This window comes from Sorex fumeus, unplaced genomic scaffold, assembly GCF_029834395.1.
Source record: "Sorex fumeus unplaced genomic scaffold, SorFum_2.1 ptg000098l, whole genome shotgun sequence".
Lineage (NCBI taxonomy): Eukaryota > Metazoa > Chordata > Mammalia > Eulipotyphla > Soricidae > Sorex > Sorex fumeus.
This window is the reverse complement of record NW_026606155.1, coordinates 62,646,892-62,665,851: the sequence shown is the minus strand read 5'-3', so window position 1 is coordinate 62,665,851 and position 18,960 is coordinate 62,646,892. Positions and strand designations below refer to the sequence as shown.

Sequence of the window (18,960 nt, the reverse complement as noted above, 5' to 3'; positions counted from 1 at the left end):
TCGCAGCTGAGTGTAATGGATGTTGCATATACTGAAACTATTGCCATTGTCTGTTCCAGGGCCGACTTGATTCACTAACGGAAGTGGATGATTCAGGCCAACTAACCATCAAGTGCTCTCAAAACTACTTGTCTCTAGACTGTGGTATTACTGCTTTCGAACTGTCTGACTATAGCCCAAGTGAGGATTTGCTTGGTGGTCTGGGTGATATGACCTCTAACCAGATGAAAACCAAACCCTTTGAGTCTTGGAGCTACAGTGAGATGGAAAAGGAGTTCCCTGAGCTTATCAGAAGTGTTGGGTTACTTGCTGGATCTACTGACCCCATTCCCTCCAGCTCCAGTGAAGCACTTCTTGAGGACATGTCTCACAAGTCTTGTTCAGCAGACAACAAAGAGGGACATAAAGAAAACAATGCTTGCACAGTGGAGGAAGTGCCAGGCTCAACACCAGCCACGTCATTGTCTAGGGAAGTGCCGACAAATGCTGCTCAACCATCTTCTGAGACTTTGAAGCAAGAATCCGATTCCTCCTCCCAGCTTGGGACAAAGAACCAACAAATTCTTTGTGCTGAAAATGCAACACCCAAGCGAACCATCAGAGATTGCTCTAATTATAATGAGGATTCTCCTACACAGCCCACAATGCCCAAAAGAGGGCTTTTCCTTAAAGAGAAAACACTGATGAAAGATATGAAAGGCACTGTGGGGAAGAAGCAGCTGGCTGATCTCAAGCCTGCGATGAGCAGAAGCACCCCTTCCCTGGTGGACCCCCCTGACAGATCCAAACTCTGCCTGACATTGCAGTCTTCATACCCCAGCAGCCCGTCAGCTGCCAGTCAGTCATTTGAGTGTTTGCACCAGGTCGGGGCTGGAAATCTTGAAAACACTGTCAAAAATCACATTAAAGAAATCTCTTCCAGCCTGGGAAGGCTTAATGACTGTCATAAAGAGAAATCCCGACTTAAAAAGTCCCACAAGAAATCACAAGAGGCCCCTCCATGCCAAATGCTTAAGCAAGGAACTGATTCAGGCAAGCGAGTAGAAAATGTGGGACGCACAATAGTACCTAATGGAATTCCTGTGGGGCCCACCAAGGCCATAGACACAGATTCTGCTTCCACATCCTCACTTGAGCCAGGTAGTCAGAGAAGCTGGAATTCCAAATTGCCAGTGCACTCTGAAACATCCAATTCGCCTCTTTTAACTCAAAGCAGTGAATCCTCTGCTGGCTCAGACATCATGTCTCCAGTCCCCCTTCTTTCAAAACACAAAAGCAAGAAAAATAATTCTACTTCCACAAATCATGTCTCCAGGAACGGTCCAGTTGTGGAAGCCTGGTATGGCTCTGATGAATACCTAGCACTGCCCTCTCACCTTAGGCAGACAGAAGTATTAGCCTTGAAGTTGGAAAACCTAACAAAGCTCCTGCCTCAGAAACCCAGAGGAGAAATCATTCAGAATATTGATGACTGGGAACTCTCGGAAATGAATTCCGATTCTGAGATTTATCCAGTGTACCATGTCAAGAAGAAGCACACTAGACTAGGCAGGGTGTCGCCAAGCTCATCCAGTGACATTGCCTCTTCCCTGGGAGAGAGCGCTGAATCTGGGCCCCTGAGCGACCTCCTTTCTGATGAGGAGTCATCTACATCTCTCTCTGGCCTGAAAAAATACATTGATCAGAGGTCAGAGAGCGCATCATCTGTTGAGAAAAACGAGAGCCATTCTGCTGCGAAATCTGCTTTGATTCAGAAACTGATGCAAGACATTCAGCACCAAGACAACTATGAAGCCATATGGGAAAAGATAGAGGTAAGGCACTCTTATTAATATGATATCTTGCCTTAATTGTGAAAGTAATGCTGGGGAAAAGTCAACTTTTTCCTACTTTGTAGCAGAATGGGTTGATTTTTTTGTCTTTGATAAACCTAACTGAATTCCCCAAAGAAATGTAAGAACAATCATAGGGATCATTATACTATGACAGAGTATGCAGCATAGGAAATGACCTTTTAAAGAATTGACTTGATGTGGCCTTGCCCTGTACAGATTTTCTGTTTGTATAGTCCAGATCAAACATTTATCCTGATGAGCTGTGGATCACCCATTGAATTTAATGTAAAATACAGTGGAACAGTAGTGGCCTGCACACCAATTTCTTGGAAATATTAGTATCGTGCCCTCACTGTTTTTTATATTGATGCTTGTTATAATATAGACTCACTACTTGTTTTAGTATTAACTTGCTGTAGAAAAGAGCAGATGTTTCTAGATTTTTTGAAATTTGTGTTTTCCTTCAGTCTTCCTCAAAGCTTTCAGATTCCTGGCTAATAATCATATACTTTGTACCTCTGAAAAATATAAATGGGATCTGAGACAGGGAGTTAATATCTTGTATGTATCTCAACCTTTATTTAAAATTATTTATATATTTATTTTGATTTTTCAGTAATGCAAGTTCAGGTACATAGCTTCCACCTTGATAAATGTGACTTTCACACCATGCTCAACTACTCAAGTTCTAGCATAATTCACTCCTGTCGAATTGACCCCCTTTTACTTCTCTCTTACACATTATTTTTCATTCTCCTCTGTAAAACATGATTTTGATCTCAGGGTCTAAGACTTATTTTTGTTTTGTTTTATTGTGAGTTCAGTTGCATTCTTTCTTTATGTTCTACATGTGAACAAGACCATCCATTTGTCTTTTTCTGACTGATATTGCTGCTTAGTATAATCACCTCAAGTTTTATTTTGGCACAAATGCAGTATTTTATAAGAGGACTTTGGATCAAACCAGTGATGCTCAGAGCTATCCTTGGCTCTGTGTTCAAGAGTGACCCTGGGTGGACCATCACCTGGTGTTGGGATGGAACTGGTATTGACAGAATGCGAAAAGGGTCTCTTAACTCTTGTAATATCTCTCTGGCCCAATAGATAATTTCCTTTTTTAGCCAAGTAGTATTCCACTGAGCATAAGCTTAGATTATTTCTCCTTTCCTCAGTCTTCCTTCAATGCGCATTCGGTTGCTTCCATATCAACTGCTGGGAATAGTGTTGCAGTGATAATGTAGGATGCATATACATTTTCAAATTTGATTTTGGTATTCATTAGACAGATACCTAGAAGTGGAATTACTGAGACATTTGGCAGTTCTCCTTTAAATTTCTGGAGGGAATCCCAGCTGTCTTCTACAGAAACACACATCTGCAATTTTCACGAACAGCGCCAAGGCTCCTCCTTTTGTATACCCCCACCAACATTGATTTCCAGTTTTGGATATAGACTATTCTCACAGGTGTGCTGAGGTATTTTCATTACACTTTTGATTTACATTTCCCTGATTCTAAGTGATGTTAAATAGTTTTTTTTCCCTATGCCTGTTCACCATCTGTATATTTTCTTTGGAGAAATGACTTTGCCTGCTTTTGGATTGAATTATTTTGTTGTTTTTGAATTATATGAGCTCTTCCAATAATCATCTAATTTCATTTTTGTATGTAGCTATTCATTTTTCCACATTTGTAGAAGAGACATTTTTGGATATTAAAAACCATCAGATAAGACCAGTACCCAAAGGCAATAGAAACAAGGGCCAGGAGGATTGGTCCACAACTTTAAGTCTGACTCAGGTGCTGGAGGACAAGGCAGTTGGGATAGAGAAGGGACCACCAAGACAAAGATAGTTGGAAATGCTTGAAGAATTCTTATCTAGAGTCTGAGCCTCAACTTCAGGTAGAAAAATTCTTTATATCCCTTCAGCAGGCGTAGTCAGAGAAGCAGAAAGTGGAATTCTGCTGAAGAAGGACACTCCTTCCCCATTGGCTAGTTCACTTGACCCTCACCTAAAGTCTGTTAGATTTTGGGTTCCCAGAAGAACATTCACCCACCCCCTCTTCCCAGAGGGTCTTTAAACCCACACTTCCAGGGATTATTGCCACTGTGGGAATATATAGAATACTTGGGACCAAATATGCAAGAAAATCACCCTAACATTTGGACTATTTCTCCAGATTTCTGGCCAATACCTTTCTGTAGCCAGTTTGAAGCTGGGTAACATTGTCACGTGTCATCTTATTTTTCTTTTTTTCTGATTATTGCTTTAGTTTTTTAGGGTCTTTTGTGGCTTCTTTCAATTTTTTTATTGTTTTAAAGATGGCACTGAAATTTTTATCAGAACTGATTTTTTTATAAGAACTTAAAACGTTTTTGCCATTAAGTTTTATTGTGCTTAAATGGGTCCAGAAAATTTGAAGAAACAGACAAAAGCCCCTGAGCATTGCTATACTTCATATTGCTTAATGATGTGGGAATTTTTATATTCAAAAATCATTATGTATAAAAAATCATTACATATAGAAAAATGTTGATTATACTTAAAATATTTTCTCAAAAATATTGAAGGCTGGTAATTTCTTTTCTAAGTAATCCAGAAAATGAAAAATTATGGGTAACATCCTTTAATTTTTTAGCTAGATACATATTTATTATTTATTGCTATTATTGTAATTTAGATAAAATATTTACTATTGTGATAATGTTTTTGGTTTTGATACGTTTTTCACAACTTACCAAAACCTGAGTGCCTAATACCTTCCACCAATGAATACAAAAGTTCTAGTCTGCTTCAGAATGTGTTATAAGACTTTTTTGTGCAAGTCTTTCATCTTTTTTCTTTTTTTTTTTAGTTTTTATTAGTGAAACACCATGATGTACAGTTGTAGACTTACAGATTTTTGTGCTTGGCTTTCAGTTATACAATAATCAAGTACCCATCCCTCCACCAGTGCCCATTCTCCACCACCACTAATCCCAGTATTCCTCCCACCCCCCATTTTCCCCATCCCGCCCTGCCTCTGTGGCAGGGCACTCCCCTCTGTTCTCTCTCTCCTTTTGGGTGCTGTGGTTTGCAAAAGAGGAACTGAGTGGCATTCATGTTCGGTCTATAGTTTACTCTCAGCATTCATCTCCCATCCTGGGCGGATCTTCCCAACACCCTTTATTTGGTGATCCCTTCTCTATCTGAGCTGCCTTTACCCCTAGAGTGTGCGGCTGGCATCCAAGCCATGGAGTAAACCTCCTGGTATTTATCTCAGCTATTCTTGGTGTTAGTCTCCTATTTTGTTACTTTATGTTCCCCAGATGAATGCAATCTTTCTATGTCTGTTCCTGTATTTCTGACTCATTTCACTTAGTATGATACTTTCCATGTTATACCACTTGTATGTAAATTTCATGACTTCATCCTTTCTAATAGCTGCATAGTACTCCATTGTGTAAATGTACCAAAGTTTCTTTAACCAGTCATCTGTTCTCAGGTACTCAGGTTTTTTCCAGATTCTAGCTATTGTAGACAGTGTTGCAATGAGCTAACAAGTGCATTTCACCTTCTTTCTTAAGTTTATTCTCATGTATTTTTTTCCTTTTGGGTTTTGGGACCTCAAACCATGTGGTGCTTAGGGAATACTCCCAGCTTTGTACAGGAGGGTTGCTCCTGGCATTGCTCAGGGGACCATGTCGTGCTGGGATCAAACATGCCTACTGCATGCAAAGCATATGGTTGGCCTGTTGATCATCTCTCTGATCCTTCCATTTATTTTCGTCCTTGCTCCCCATAAGTTGCTGTACCTGTCAGTACTGAGGGTTCCTGGGAATACTCCAGGCTGTGCTGAATTTAGTAGCACCTGATAGCATTCTACTACATACACAATCTACAAGTCAAGCTACTTTTCCATTCTTGGAATAAGTTACTATATATGATGAAATCTTTAAGGATAAGTTTATCAAAATTCTTAAGACTGAGTTTCATCATATGTGCTGTGGTTTAAGACACAGGATAAATATATAGAACATATAGACAGAAAGAAAATATAAATGTGCAAAACAGAGGGGAAAACCAATGACAATATATAATACGTTAAAATTCATAATAATTAGGACTGGGGTTGTGTGGCTTAACCAGAGCACATGTCTTGCATGTATAAGGCCCAAACTTCAATTTCTGGTACTGATGCAAAAAAAAGTGTTTTTTTCCAAATTATTTAGATATCTAGTCCTGAGAAGACTGAGGCTGAGAGAGCAATTAAATAGCCTTTCTATAACCTAGGCTATTAACTAAAGTTTCCAAGGCCTCCCCATGAGATGACTAATATGTACTAAAGGTAAATGCTGAGGTATTATAGAGAATAAATATTATTCACACATCTAGAATTTTCCTGTGAAATTCTATTGAGGTACTTCAGAGGAGCATCCAAGAATGTTCCAGGATTTAGGCAGATAAGGAAAATGAAGGTGGGCATTTCAGATAGGAGGAGCATAAATTGAAATCAGGGGTGGGATGCGGGGATAAGCATGGGTGTGTAATACATAGAGAGCTGTCTTGAATGAAGTTCTGTGACCAGAGAATGGTGGCAGTTTTCCTGCTTATCATGGACTCAGTAGCTGTATGGACCTGGAGGCCACTCTCAGACACTTATGATCCAAGCACCAGGCGTTGATAGCAACTCCTTGACAGTGACTGAGAATAGATGCTAGTAGAATAGAATAGATGAAGCCACAGATGCTAGCACCTTTTGGGGTATGATCTAAGACTTTTATGAAACTTATTCTCTGGGAGGTAGAAATTTTTTAGTTAAAAATAAGTCAGAATGTGTGATTAAGAAACTTGTTCATAGACCAGAGAGATAATGACTGAAGAGATAGTACAGTGGGCAGGATGCCTTATAAACGACCAACCTAGCCTTTTTCCCCATACCCTAACTTGTTCCCTGAGGTCCCCTGCATGAGTGTTCACTGAATGTCAAGTCAGTAGTAAGCCCTGAATATCCCTGTGTGTGGCCCCAAATCCAAAGATCAGGCAAAAGTGAGAAATAAACTTGTTCAAGGTCATAAATTTTAATGTGGGCTCAGAGCTGGAGAGATAGTACAGGTCGTGAGGCACTTGCCTTGCATGAGATCAGCACTGGTTCTCCTGGCACTACCTATGATCCCTGAGATATGAGGAGCCATGTGTAATAGCACTTAGAGTGATATTCACTGGGTATGACCCTTCCAAAAAAGAAAAATATAAATGTGGAGTCAGGACTTGAACCCAGATCCAGAATACTTTAAATAGTATGGATCATGGTCTCCAGTAAACTTGCTGGAGGTTTAATTGTCAATAATGGGAAAGATGTCATGGCAGCTCTGTTGCTGTCCAGAACAGACATATTGGCCCAAAATAGCCAATCAAAGGGATACTGTGTTGTGAAACATGTTCAAGTAGGGGAGAAAAGGGTGTGGAAGTTGTAAAACTGATCCAGAAAATTAGTTTCAGGACTTTCTCAGTTACTAAAGCTTTGAGTAGTAGTCATTATCTAGTCTTGACTGTGTTTCTTTAGTAAATAAAGAGATTTTTAATCAGGTGATGACTGTGGCACCAGTTTCCGATGAGAATATGCTTTGATTTCTTAATCCCATAAGGCTGAAGTCACATTTTCAGCCTCTACATATAGAGTAAGGAAACAATTTGGATGTGTAGTTGGCTTAAGGTTGGGGTGAGGCAAGGACACCAGGTAGGTGTCCCCTGCTACCTGGATTATTGAAGTAGCCCACAGGCCCTCCTTCCATCCTATTCTTACTCCAGTTTTTCCAGCCCAGAGCCTGAGTGAACCATTTGGAAGTCAAGTGTGGTCATGTCACTGCTTGCTAAAATATGTGCATAGTTGTGGTGTATATTATGAGTCTTTCAAGAGGAATTATCTTGTAGGGTATGGGAAATACTGTCCTGGAACTGAAAGAGAAGACTAAGGCTTTGAGAAGATAGAGTAGCTACCTCAGTCCATCTTCCTTTACCACTTCAGGTGAGGACGGCTGCCATATATAGGTCAACAATATTAGCTTCTATATTTGACTTGCTTCATAGTGATCCACCAAAGTTATTCTAGCTACAATATTAAACATCATGGGAGAATATTATTTAACATCTTCCAAAACATTTATATGCACATTACCTATAATCACTTTTTCTTAGGATTCTCATAGTCACTCAACAAAGTCAATTCTTTTATCCAAAATTTCCACCCCCCACTTTCCCTTTCTCTTGCCTCTGCCCTCAGTTGCCATATTCTTTTTTAGGTCTCAGCCATTGTCCCCTCCTACCTGGATTATTGTAGTAGTCCACAGGCCCTCCTTCCATCCTATTCTCACTCCAATTTGTCCAGCCCAGATCCAGAGTGAACCATTTGGAAGTCAAGTGTGGTCATGTCACTGCTTGCTAAAAAAAACTGCAGTAATTTTGGTTCCACTTAGAGACCTACATAATCTCTCTTGATCTCTTCTCTGACTTTATTTCCTGCTATTCTCTAAATACTCCCTGCGCTTTAATTCTGCTGGCCTAGGACGAGCTGTGCTTTTAGGAGTCAGTTCCCTCTGCCTTCAATTCGCCATCATATGCCCTCATTTCTAATTCCTGTTCCTTTCATGAAACATTTCTCTTAGGGAAACCAACAATGACCAAAAAAGATAACCTGGCCTCTTTCTCCTTTTTTCTCTACAGATGTTATCATTTTCAATGATAATACCAATTTAATATAATCATCTTATTTGTTTTGTTTAGATTTTTTAATGGAGGAAGGACTATATCTCACAGTGCTCAGTGACACTGAGCAGACTTTCTGCTCTGGGTACTGTGTAGTGCTGGGGATCAAACCTGGGCCTTCAGTATGCAAATCATGTATCTTAACCAACTGACTAGCTCTCTGGTCCTAATTCTCTTGTTTTATGATATTATTATTATTATTATTATTATTATTATTATTTTGGTGGGTGGGGTGTCTCTCCTACTGAAATGGGAGCTCTGTCAGAACAAGACTATCTGTTTGGTTTACTTATGAATCTTATAAACCTATAAAGGTGCCAAGTACATAATAAGTGCTCAGTAAAGACTATTGAATAAATGAATGAATTTCCATTTTATAGCAGAATAAACTGAGATGAGAGATAGTGCACTATTCCCCCAAAATTGTGGAGTTAATAAATCATAGAGCCAGGCTTAAAGAACTGTCTCCTTTGTCTTCCCACCATATAGAGTCTTGAGATGACATGGAGTCCCTGAGCTAATAATGCATGGAAAAGAAACCATGAGTGCCAGCTGAATTTCAAGTTGTAGTCTACTTAATGAGGCATAAAGAAACAAGGGAAGGGCCCAATTGTGGGGTCCAGGAAGTTATAGAGGATTTTCGAGTGTTAAGTAAGTGGAGTGAAGAGAGATATTAAGATGCACGTTAGCTTTGTTCTCTTTAAAAGGGAGATCAAGAAGAATAAGAACAAAGTGAAAGGCATCCTTAAGATTTGTTTGAAAGAATCAATGAGGACCTAAGAGCAAAGGACTTAATGAAATAGTGGATGGAGGGAGATGCTGGATTAGAGATGATTAAGAAGTGAAAGACAGTCATCCCAGTAGCTGAAAAAATTGGGTCATGAAAGCAACACACAGAAAAAGATGGTAGTTGAAAGCAAAGTAAAAGTTTCTTTAAAGAAGGTAAAGATGATTTTAATGCAGGAAAAAATGACTCTGGCAAGAATGTAGTAGCAGCAGCTGGAAAGAGTATGTAAATGTGACACTTGCTAAGAAAAGACTCCTTGCTTTGATCCTCTCTTCAGTAAAGATGAGCTGTCCTGCCCTTGAAGGAAGGTGTATTTCCTCTACTACCAACTCCCTTGTGTTCTCCTAGCCTCACAGAGCACAGCATGGAGAAGCCCACTCACAGGCGACCCACGCGGGGAACTGTGACACCCGAGGGATGAAAACCTCAGATGCCATTTCTGTTTGTGTCACTCCCCATCCTGCCTGTGTATGGCTTTGACCAACTTTTGTTTATTAACATGAAAAATTTCTTTGTAGATTTATATTCCTTAGAAAAATAATTTACTTGGAGAGAAAATGTAGTCAAAAGTTAGTAGTTAATATATCTCAGTATATTAAAGTACCCAGTCATAGCTCTCTCCTGCCCTTTTTTCCCATCGTGATTCCTGCCCCACATAGTTGATCACTGTTATTTTGAGTTCTTATATCCTTTAATAATTTCTAAGCATATATGGGTTTTTGTGTGTGTGTGAACATGTTTTAAGTAAATAATATTTCAAATCCTGAGTAACAGGTTATAATCTTCCTCAGAAAGAAAAACTCTGTACTTAACTCTGAATTACTATAGGATAGTTATTCTCTGTATCTCTTTGAGAGAGTTTGAGGGGGATTTTGCTTAAACCAGGCTGATTTTCCCAGAACCTGCTATATGAATAGAGTAGTTAAGTGCTTCACACTTGGTGCTCACTTCTTTTGGGACCTTTCACGTCCTAAAATGAGAAGTGAAAAATCAGTCAAATCTTTGAGCTAGGCTTATTTGTTCTGGCACATTCAAGACATCAGACAAAAGCAAAAAGAGAAATTCAGGAAGAATATGTCTGGAGAAGATGGACTCAAAGAGAATTGTGAAAAATTAACAATGTACCTGGACATACGTAGTCTAAGTAAGAGCGGTTGATAAACTATAGTCCATGGTCTAAATCTGGCCCGATGCTTCTTCTTTTAAACTAAAGTTTGAGACACGGTTCTGCTCATCATGTGTGCCTGCTTCTTTGCAGAAATGACAAAGTTTAGTAGTTTTAGTAGAAACAGATGGCGTGCAAAGCATGAAATATTTACTATATGGTTCTTTACAGAAAATACAAATTGCTGACCCGTCCTCTAGAATGAGAAAGAAAGAAGAGGATACTGTTGTTGGGCCCCAGTAAGGTGCCAATTATGGAGTAGGCACTCATTTAATTTCAATAAAACCCATTTGGAAGAATTTCTGTTTGGGGAGGGTTGCTTTCAAGTAGTGCTCACAAGGTCCAGGGACTCCACTGATGAGTCTTGTCCAGCCAGAATGGCAGTTCCATGGCTGGAGATGCTATGATGCCTGGGCCCTGTGCTTCGAGGGACACCCTGACCCCGGCAGGGCTGGAGCTCTTCTGGGCTTCACCTGGCAGTGCTCTGGGGACCAAGAAGTGCTGGAATTGAACCCAAGTTGGGACATGTCAAGCTATACTGTCCTCTGGCCTGAAAGAGCTGTGGTTGACTCCATCTCACAGATGATGATCTAAGGCTCCAGGGCTGATGCCTTTCCCAGTTCAGTGTGAGAGCTGGAGTTTCAGTGGGAAAACCAGTGTTGACTTGGTTTTCTTCTACAGATACAGCTGGGAAATTATTGAGCTAGAGTAACAACTAAAGGAGTATACCAGGAGGGCTGACAGTATATAGTGCAGGTTGGTGCTACCCAGTGTAGCAGCACAGGTTAGCTGTATCTTAGAACTTCATTCAAGGCCCGCTTTTCACATCACAGTAAGTTTTCAAAGTCTTCCTGGATGACCTCTTTCCTTTAGATTTGATTCCCTGGTACAAGTTAATGAATGCATGGCAAGTTGATTGTTTTGTCTCCAAAGATAAGGATGGCTTCTAATGCCAAATTATATCATTGACCTATCTAAACTAAAGGTCAGTGATTCAGCTATTGTTAGAATTTTATCTCAGAGTCATTTTAACTTAATTTAAAAAAACTTCTCTGGTGTCAGCTTATTCTAAGGATATCCTCACAGAGAAACTAATTTGGATTTAGTGCTGCAAATACTTGGCAGAGTGCTTCCTCTTTGTAATGGGTTTATAAAATTGCAAGCAAGTCTGTGTGACTAGCGTTAAGATAATACCCACGACTGTTGCCTAATGGTTTGGGGCTGGAAAATGGTGCATAATACCAGGGTGATGTTAATGTTGAAGAAATTTGGTTCTAGGATTAATTTGGCAAGACTTCTGCATTCTTTTTCTAGAAGGTAACGAGTTCAGAAAGGACCCACCCTCTCTTTACCCTCATTTCTTCCCCCCACCCTTTTTTGTTTTTGTTTCTGGGATATAGCTAGTTGTGCTCAGAGCTTACTCCTGACTCTATGATAAAGGATATTTTTTTTTGCTTTTTGGGTCACACCTGGCGATGCACAGGAGTTACTCCTGGTTCATGCACTCAGGAGTTACTCTTGGTGGTGCTCGGGGAACCATATGTGATGCTGGGAATCGAACCTAGGTCAGCTGCAGGCAAGGCAAATGCCCTACCCCTGTGCTATTGCTCCAGCCCCTCTATGATATTTGATTTTCCTGACTGGACTCTGAAGATCAAATGTGGTGCTAGGAATCAAATAGGAGTTGGCTTTATGCAAGGCAAATAGTTTGCCTCTTGTACTATTGCTCCGACCCTCTTTTATCCTCACTTTTTATCCTATGTTGAGACATTAATGGTACCATACTACTGGTGTCATACTACTGGTGTCAATCATTAAACAAACTGAAGTTGCCTTTAGGTGTCTTTTTTTTTCTTTCCATTGTGGTTAAAGATTGCTATCTTAACTTTAAATGTACAGCCAATAGTAATATATATATATATGTATAAAAAAGAGCTCCAGAAATTTTTATCTGAGTCTCTAATTCTATTAAACAACTGCCATTTTCCCTTTCCTCCAGCTCCTGATAACCCCCATTTTATTGTTTACTGTCTTACTGTTTACTATGTTTTTTTTCAATGCCTCACATAAGTGGAATCATATTGCATCTGTCTTTTTGTGACTGGTTTATGTTCCTTGGCAGAATGCCCTCATATCCATCCATGTTGTAGCATGGTAGAATTTCCTTCCTTTTTAAGACTGAGAATCATTGCACTGTATGTGTTCAGCTCTGAATTAATCTTTGGCTTACTTCTACCTATTGGCTGATGTTAATAGTGTTGCTGTAAGCATGAATGTACAAATATCTCTTTGATAATCTGATTTTACTTTTTTGGGTATACATTCAGATATAGGATTGCTGAATCATGTAGTAATTATGTTTTCATTTTTCTTAGGGCAGACAAAACCTTTATTATCTGCAGCAACTATTGATTTGGCAATGCAAGTTATCAGGAATGTTCTTCCAAGTGATAATTTTTTATTTTTTAAATATTTATACATTTTTATTAGTGAAACACTATGAGGTACAGTTGTAGGCTTACAAATTTTTGTGCTTGAGTTTCAATTATACAATGATCAAATACCCATCTCTTCACTAGTGCCCATTCTCCACCACCAATTATCCCAGTATCCCTCCCACCCCCCATGCCCCCCATCCTACCCCTCCTCTGTGGCAGGGCATTAACTTTTGCTCTCTCTCACCTTTTGAGTGCTATGCTTTGCAAAAGAGGCACTGAGTGGCAATCATGTTCGGTCTATAGTCTACTTTCAGCAAGCATCTCCCATCCTGGGAGGATCTTCCCAACACCCTTTATTTGGTGCTCCCTTCTCTATCTGAAATGCCTTTTCCCATAGCATGTGTGGCTAGCCTTCAAGCCATGGAGTGAAACCTCTTGTACTTATCTCAGCTGTTCTTGGGTGTTAGTCTCCTATTTTGTTACTTTATGTTCCCCAGACGAATGCAATCTATGTATGTCTCTCTCTTTCTGACTCATTACATTTAGCATGATATTTTCCATATAGTACCACTTGTATGTAAATTTCATGACTTCATCTTTTCTAACAGCTACATAGTACTCCATTGTATAGATGTACCAAAGTTTCTTTTCTTTTTTTTAATTTTTATTAGTGACAAACCAAGAGGTACAGTAGTAGACTTACAAATTTTTGTGCTTGAGTTTCAATTATACAATGATTAAGTACCCATCCTTCCATCAGTGCCCATTTTCCACCACCACAGATCCCAGTATCCCTCTTACTCCCCATCCCTCCACCCTGATCCCACCCTGCCTCTGTGGCAGGGCATTCCCTTTTGTTCTCTATATCCTTTTGGGTGTTGTGGTTTGCAAAAGAGGCATTGTGTGGCAATCATGATTGGTCTATAGTCTACTTTCAGCATGCTTCTTCCATCCTGGGAGGATCCTCCCAACACCCTTTATTTGGTGCTCCTTTCTCTCTCTGAGCTCCCTTTTACCCTAGCATGTGTGGCTGGCCTCCAAGCCATGGAGCAAAGCTCCTGGCACTAATCTTGGCCACCCAATCTTCGGTGTTAGTCTCCTATTTTGTTACTTTATGTTCCCCAGATGAATGCAGTCTTTCTATGTGTATCCCTCTATTTCTGACTCATTTCACTTAGCATGATACTTTCCATGTAGTACCACTTGTATGTAAAATTCGTGACTTCATCTTTTCTAATAGCTACATAGTACTCCATCGTGTAGATGTACCAAAGTTTCTTTAACCAGTCATCTGTTCTTGGGCACTCAGATTTTTTCAAACTCTCACTATTAGCAGGTGATATTATACTATACTTAGAGAACCCTATAATCTCTACCAAGAAACTCCTAGAAACAATAGACTTGTATAGTAAAGTTGCAGGCTATAAAATCAATACCCAAAAGTCCATAGCTTTCCTGTACGCAAACAGAGAGAGAGAAGAAAGTGACATGAAAAAATAATCCCAATCACAATTGTACCCCAGAAAATCAAGTACCTAGTAATCAGTTTAACTAAGGAAGTAAAGGACCTGTACAAAGAAAACTACAAAATGCTACTTCAGGAAATAAAAGGACACGAGGAAATGGAAAGATATCCCCTGCTCATGGATTGGGAGTATTAACATTGTCAAAATGGCAGTTCTTCCCAAAGCATTGTACAAATTCAATGTGATCCCTGTACCGATAGCCATGACATTCTTCAAAGAAATGGAGCAAACACTCCTGAAATTCATAAGGAACAATAAGCCCCCATGAATAGCTAAAGCAATTCTTGGGGAAAAGAAAAAGGGAGGAATCAACCTCCCTAACTTCAAAATCTACTACAAAGCAGTAATAATTAAAACAACATGATAGTGGAACAAAGGCAGAGCTTCAGACCAGTGGAACAGGGTTGAATATACTGACATCTCCCCTCAAACATATGATAATCTAATCTTTGATAAAGGAACAAGAAATATGAAGTCGAGTAAGGAAAGCCTCTTTAACAAATTGTGCTGGCAAAACTGGATGGCTACATGCAAAAAAACTGGGCTCAGATCTCTGCCTAACACCATGTACAAAAGTAAGATCAGCATGGATTAAACACCTCAACATTAGACCAGAATCCATAAGGTATATTGAAGACAAAGTTGGCAAAACCCTTCATGACATTGAAGCTAATGGTATCTTCAAAGATGTCATGCCACTGGCGAGCAAGTGAAAACAGAGATAGACAAATGGAACTATCTTAAACTAAGAAGCTTCTGTACCTCAAAAGAAACAAGTACCAAAGTTTCTTTAACCAGTCATCTTTTCTCGGGCACTCAGTTTTTCTCCCAGATTCTGGCTATTGTAAACAGTGCTGCAATGAACAAACAAGTGCAGATGTCACTTCGACAATACTTTTTTGCCTCTCTGGGATATATTCTCAGGAGTGGTATTGCTGGGTCAAATGGGAGCTCAATTTCTAATTTTTTGAGAATTGTCCATACTGTTTTCCAAAAGGTCTGAACCAGTTGGCATTCCCACAAGCAGTGAAAGAGGGTCCCTTTCTCGCAACATCCACGCCAACACCAGTTGCTTTTGTTGTTTTTGATGTAGGCCAGTCTCTGTTGTGTGAGATGATATCTCATTGTTGTTGTTGTTGTTTATTTATTTATTTATTTATTTAATGTTTATTAGTGAGACACCATGAGGTACAGTTGTAGACTTACAAGTTTTGTGCTTGGGTTTCAATTCTACAATGATCAAATACCCATCCCTCCACAGTGCCCATTTCCCACAACCACGGATCCCAGTATCCCTCCCACTCCCCATCCTCCCCATTCCACCCTGCCTCTGTGACAGGGCATTCCCCTCTGTTCTCTCTCTCTTTTTGGGTGTTGTGTTTTGCAAAAGAGGCATTAAGTGGCAATCATGTTTGGTCTATATTCTACTTTCAGCATGCTTCTCCCATCCTGGGAGGATTCTCCCAACACCCTTTATTTGGTTCTCCTTTCTCTATCTGAGCTGCCTTTTCCCTTAGCATGTGTGGCTGGCCTCCAAGCCAGGAAACAAACCTGCTGGTACTAATCTCAGCCATTCTTGGGTGTTAGTCTCCTATTTTGTACTTTATGTTCCCCAGATGAATGCAAGATCTGCTTCTCTCTAATGATTAATGATGTAGAGCATTTTCTCATATGCCTTCTTGCCATTCGTATTTCTTCTTTGAGAAAGTTTCTATTCATTTCATCACCATATTTTTGATGGGGTTGGATGTTTTCTTCTGTGGAGTTCAACCAGTACTTTGTATATCCTTTATATCTATCCCTTGTCAGATGTGTATTGGGCGAATATCCTTTTCCATTCTGTAGACTGTCTTTGTAGCTTGGTCACTGTTTCTTTTGAGGTGCAGAAGCTTCTTAGTTAAAGATAGTCCCATTTGTCTATTTCTGTTTTAACTTGCTTGGCCAGTGGCGTGTCATCTTTGAAGATAACCATTAGTTTCAATATCTTGGAGGGTTTTGCCAACCTTGTCTTCAATGTATCTTATGTAATTTGGTCTGATGTTGAGGTTTTTAATCCATTTTCATCTTACTTTAGTACATGGTGTTAGGCAAAGATCTGAGCCCATTTTTTGCATGTTGCCATCCAGTTTTGCCAGCACAATTTGTTAAAGAGGCTTTCCTTGCTCACTTCACATTTTTTGCTCCCTTATCAAAGGTTAGATGATCATATGTTTGTGGGGAGATGTCAGTATAGTCAACCCTGTGCCATTGATCTGTAGCTCTGCCTTTCTTCCATTACCATGTGGTTTTAATTATTACTGCTTTGTAATAGAATTTGAAATTAGGGAGGTTGATTTCTCCAATTTTCTTTTCCCCAAGAATTGCTTTAGCTATTCATGGGGGCTTATTGTTCCATATGAATTTCAGGAGTGTTTGCTCCATTTCTTTGAAGAATGTCATGGGTATCATTATAGGGATTGCATTGAATTTGTACAATGCTTTGGGAAGAGCTGCCATTTTGACAATGTTAATTCTTCTGATCCATGAGCTGGGGATATCTTTCCATTTTCTTGTGTCCTCTTTTATTTCCTGAAGTAGCATTTTGTAGTTTTCTTTGTACAGGTCTTTTACTTCCTTAGTTAAGCTGATTCCTAGGTACTTGATTTTCTGGGGTACAATTGTGAACGGGATTATTTTTTTCATGTCAGTTTCTTCTCTCTCACTATTTGCATTTATGAAAGCCATGGACTTTTGTGTGTTGATTTTATAGCCTGCAACTTTACTATGCAAGTCTATTGTTTCTAGGAGTTTCTTGGTAGAGGTTTTAGGATTCCCTAACTATAGTATCATATCATCTACAAATAGTGAGAGCTTGATTTCTTCCTTTCCTACCTGAATGCCCTTGATATCTTTTTCTTGCCTAACCATTCCTGGAAGTACTTCCAGTACTATATTTAACAGCAATGGAGAGAATTGGCTTTCTTGTCTCATCCCTGATCTTAGAGGGATGGCTCTCAGTTTTTCCCCATTGAGGATGATGCTTGCTGTAGGTTTGTGGTAGATGGCTTTAACTATATTGAGGAAAGTCCCCTCTATCCCCATTTTGGCGAGGGTTTTCATCATAAATGGTGCTGGATTTTGTTAAATGCTTTCTCTGCATCTATTGATATGATCAAATGCTTTTTATCTTTTCTTTTGTGTATATAATGGATTATGTTGATTGATTTCTGAATGTTAAACCATCCTTGCATCCCTGGGATGAATCCCACTTGGTCATGGTGTATGATCTTTTTGAGTTGTTGACTTCTACTTACTAGTATTTTGTTGAGAATCTTTGCATCTGTGTTCATGAGGGATATTAGTCTGTAGTTTTCTTTTCTTGTGGTGTCTTTGTTTCCTTTTGGTATTAGAGAGATATGGGCTTCATAGAAACTTTTTGGAAGTTTCTGTTTCTTCAGTTTCCTGGAAAAGTTTGAGAGGAACTGGCAGTAGTTCCTCTTTAAATGTTTGGAAAAATTCGCTAGTGAATCCATCTGGACCTGGGCTTTTGTTTTTGGGAAGACTTTTGATTACAGTTTCAATTTCTTTGATGTTAATAGTTCTATTCAGGTACTCTAGATCTTCTTGACTCAGCTTTGGGAGATTATTGGAATCCAGTAATTTATTCCTTTCTTCAAGGTTCTTTTGTTCGTGGCATACAGATTTTCAAAGTAGTCTCTGATTATCTTTTGAATTTCTTTGGTTTCTGTTGTGATATACCCCTTCTCATTTCTGATTTGGTTTATTAGGGTTCTCTCTCTGTCTCTTTCTTTGTGAGTCTTTTTTTAAAATTTATTTATTTATTGAATCACTGTGGGAAAGGTTACAAAGCTTTCAGGTTTAGGTCTCAGTCATGCAAATATCAAACACATTTCCCTTTACCAATACTTATTTTTTACCATGAAGAACCCCAATAAGACCCCACCCCCCACCCCTCTCAGTCCCTGTGAGGCAGATGAATTCTAGTTAACACTCTATCTGCTTTGATTAGATTCATTGTTTCATTAAAAAATTCACCACTATTATTTAGAGTTTACCCCCCCCCCAAATCAGACATGCTGAAAAAGCATTGTGAAGTGATTTTCTTTCTACAGCTGGGTTCAAGAATTAAATGTTGGTTTTGGATTTCTGCTATTTTACTTATTGACCCTGGGAGTATTTCTACTGAAAGTCAGATAGTTAAGAAATTGGTTTCTGTGCTCTGGAGTCATGGCTGTGCTGGAGAGCCGCTCGTGGGGGGCAACTGGTGGCCTCGGTAGGGCGTGAAGGGCGGCCCGAAACGCCCCCCTTCCCATGAGGTTTTAGTCACCCCCACACCCCCGGCTCATACCTGCTGTCTACAAGGCTCCCATGCAGCCACCATCTTTCTTTCCAGGGAGGAAAGGGCGAATGGGGCAACACCCTTTCCCCTCCGGATAGACATGATGGCCTGGATTAACGCATAG

General features: G+C 39.6%; 1 protein-coding gene across 2 annotated transcripts in view; it reads left to right on the top strand.

Moving 5' to 3' along the window:
• Positions 1-18,960, top strand: part of AKAP6 (A-kinase anchoring protein 6) — a 562,035-nt gene that overhangs the window by 240,017 nt on the left and 303,058 nt on the right. For both annotated transcript variants that reach the window (XM_056134199.1, XM_056134200.1), the window contains exon 4: positions 60-1,814. In XM_056134199.1, the coding sequence (XP_055990174.1) occupies positions 60-1,814 (1,755 nt within the window). The remainder of the gene's footprint in view (positions 1-59; positions 1,815-18,960) is intronic.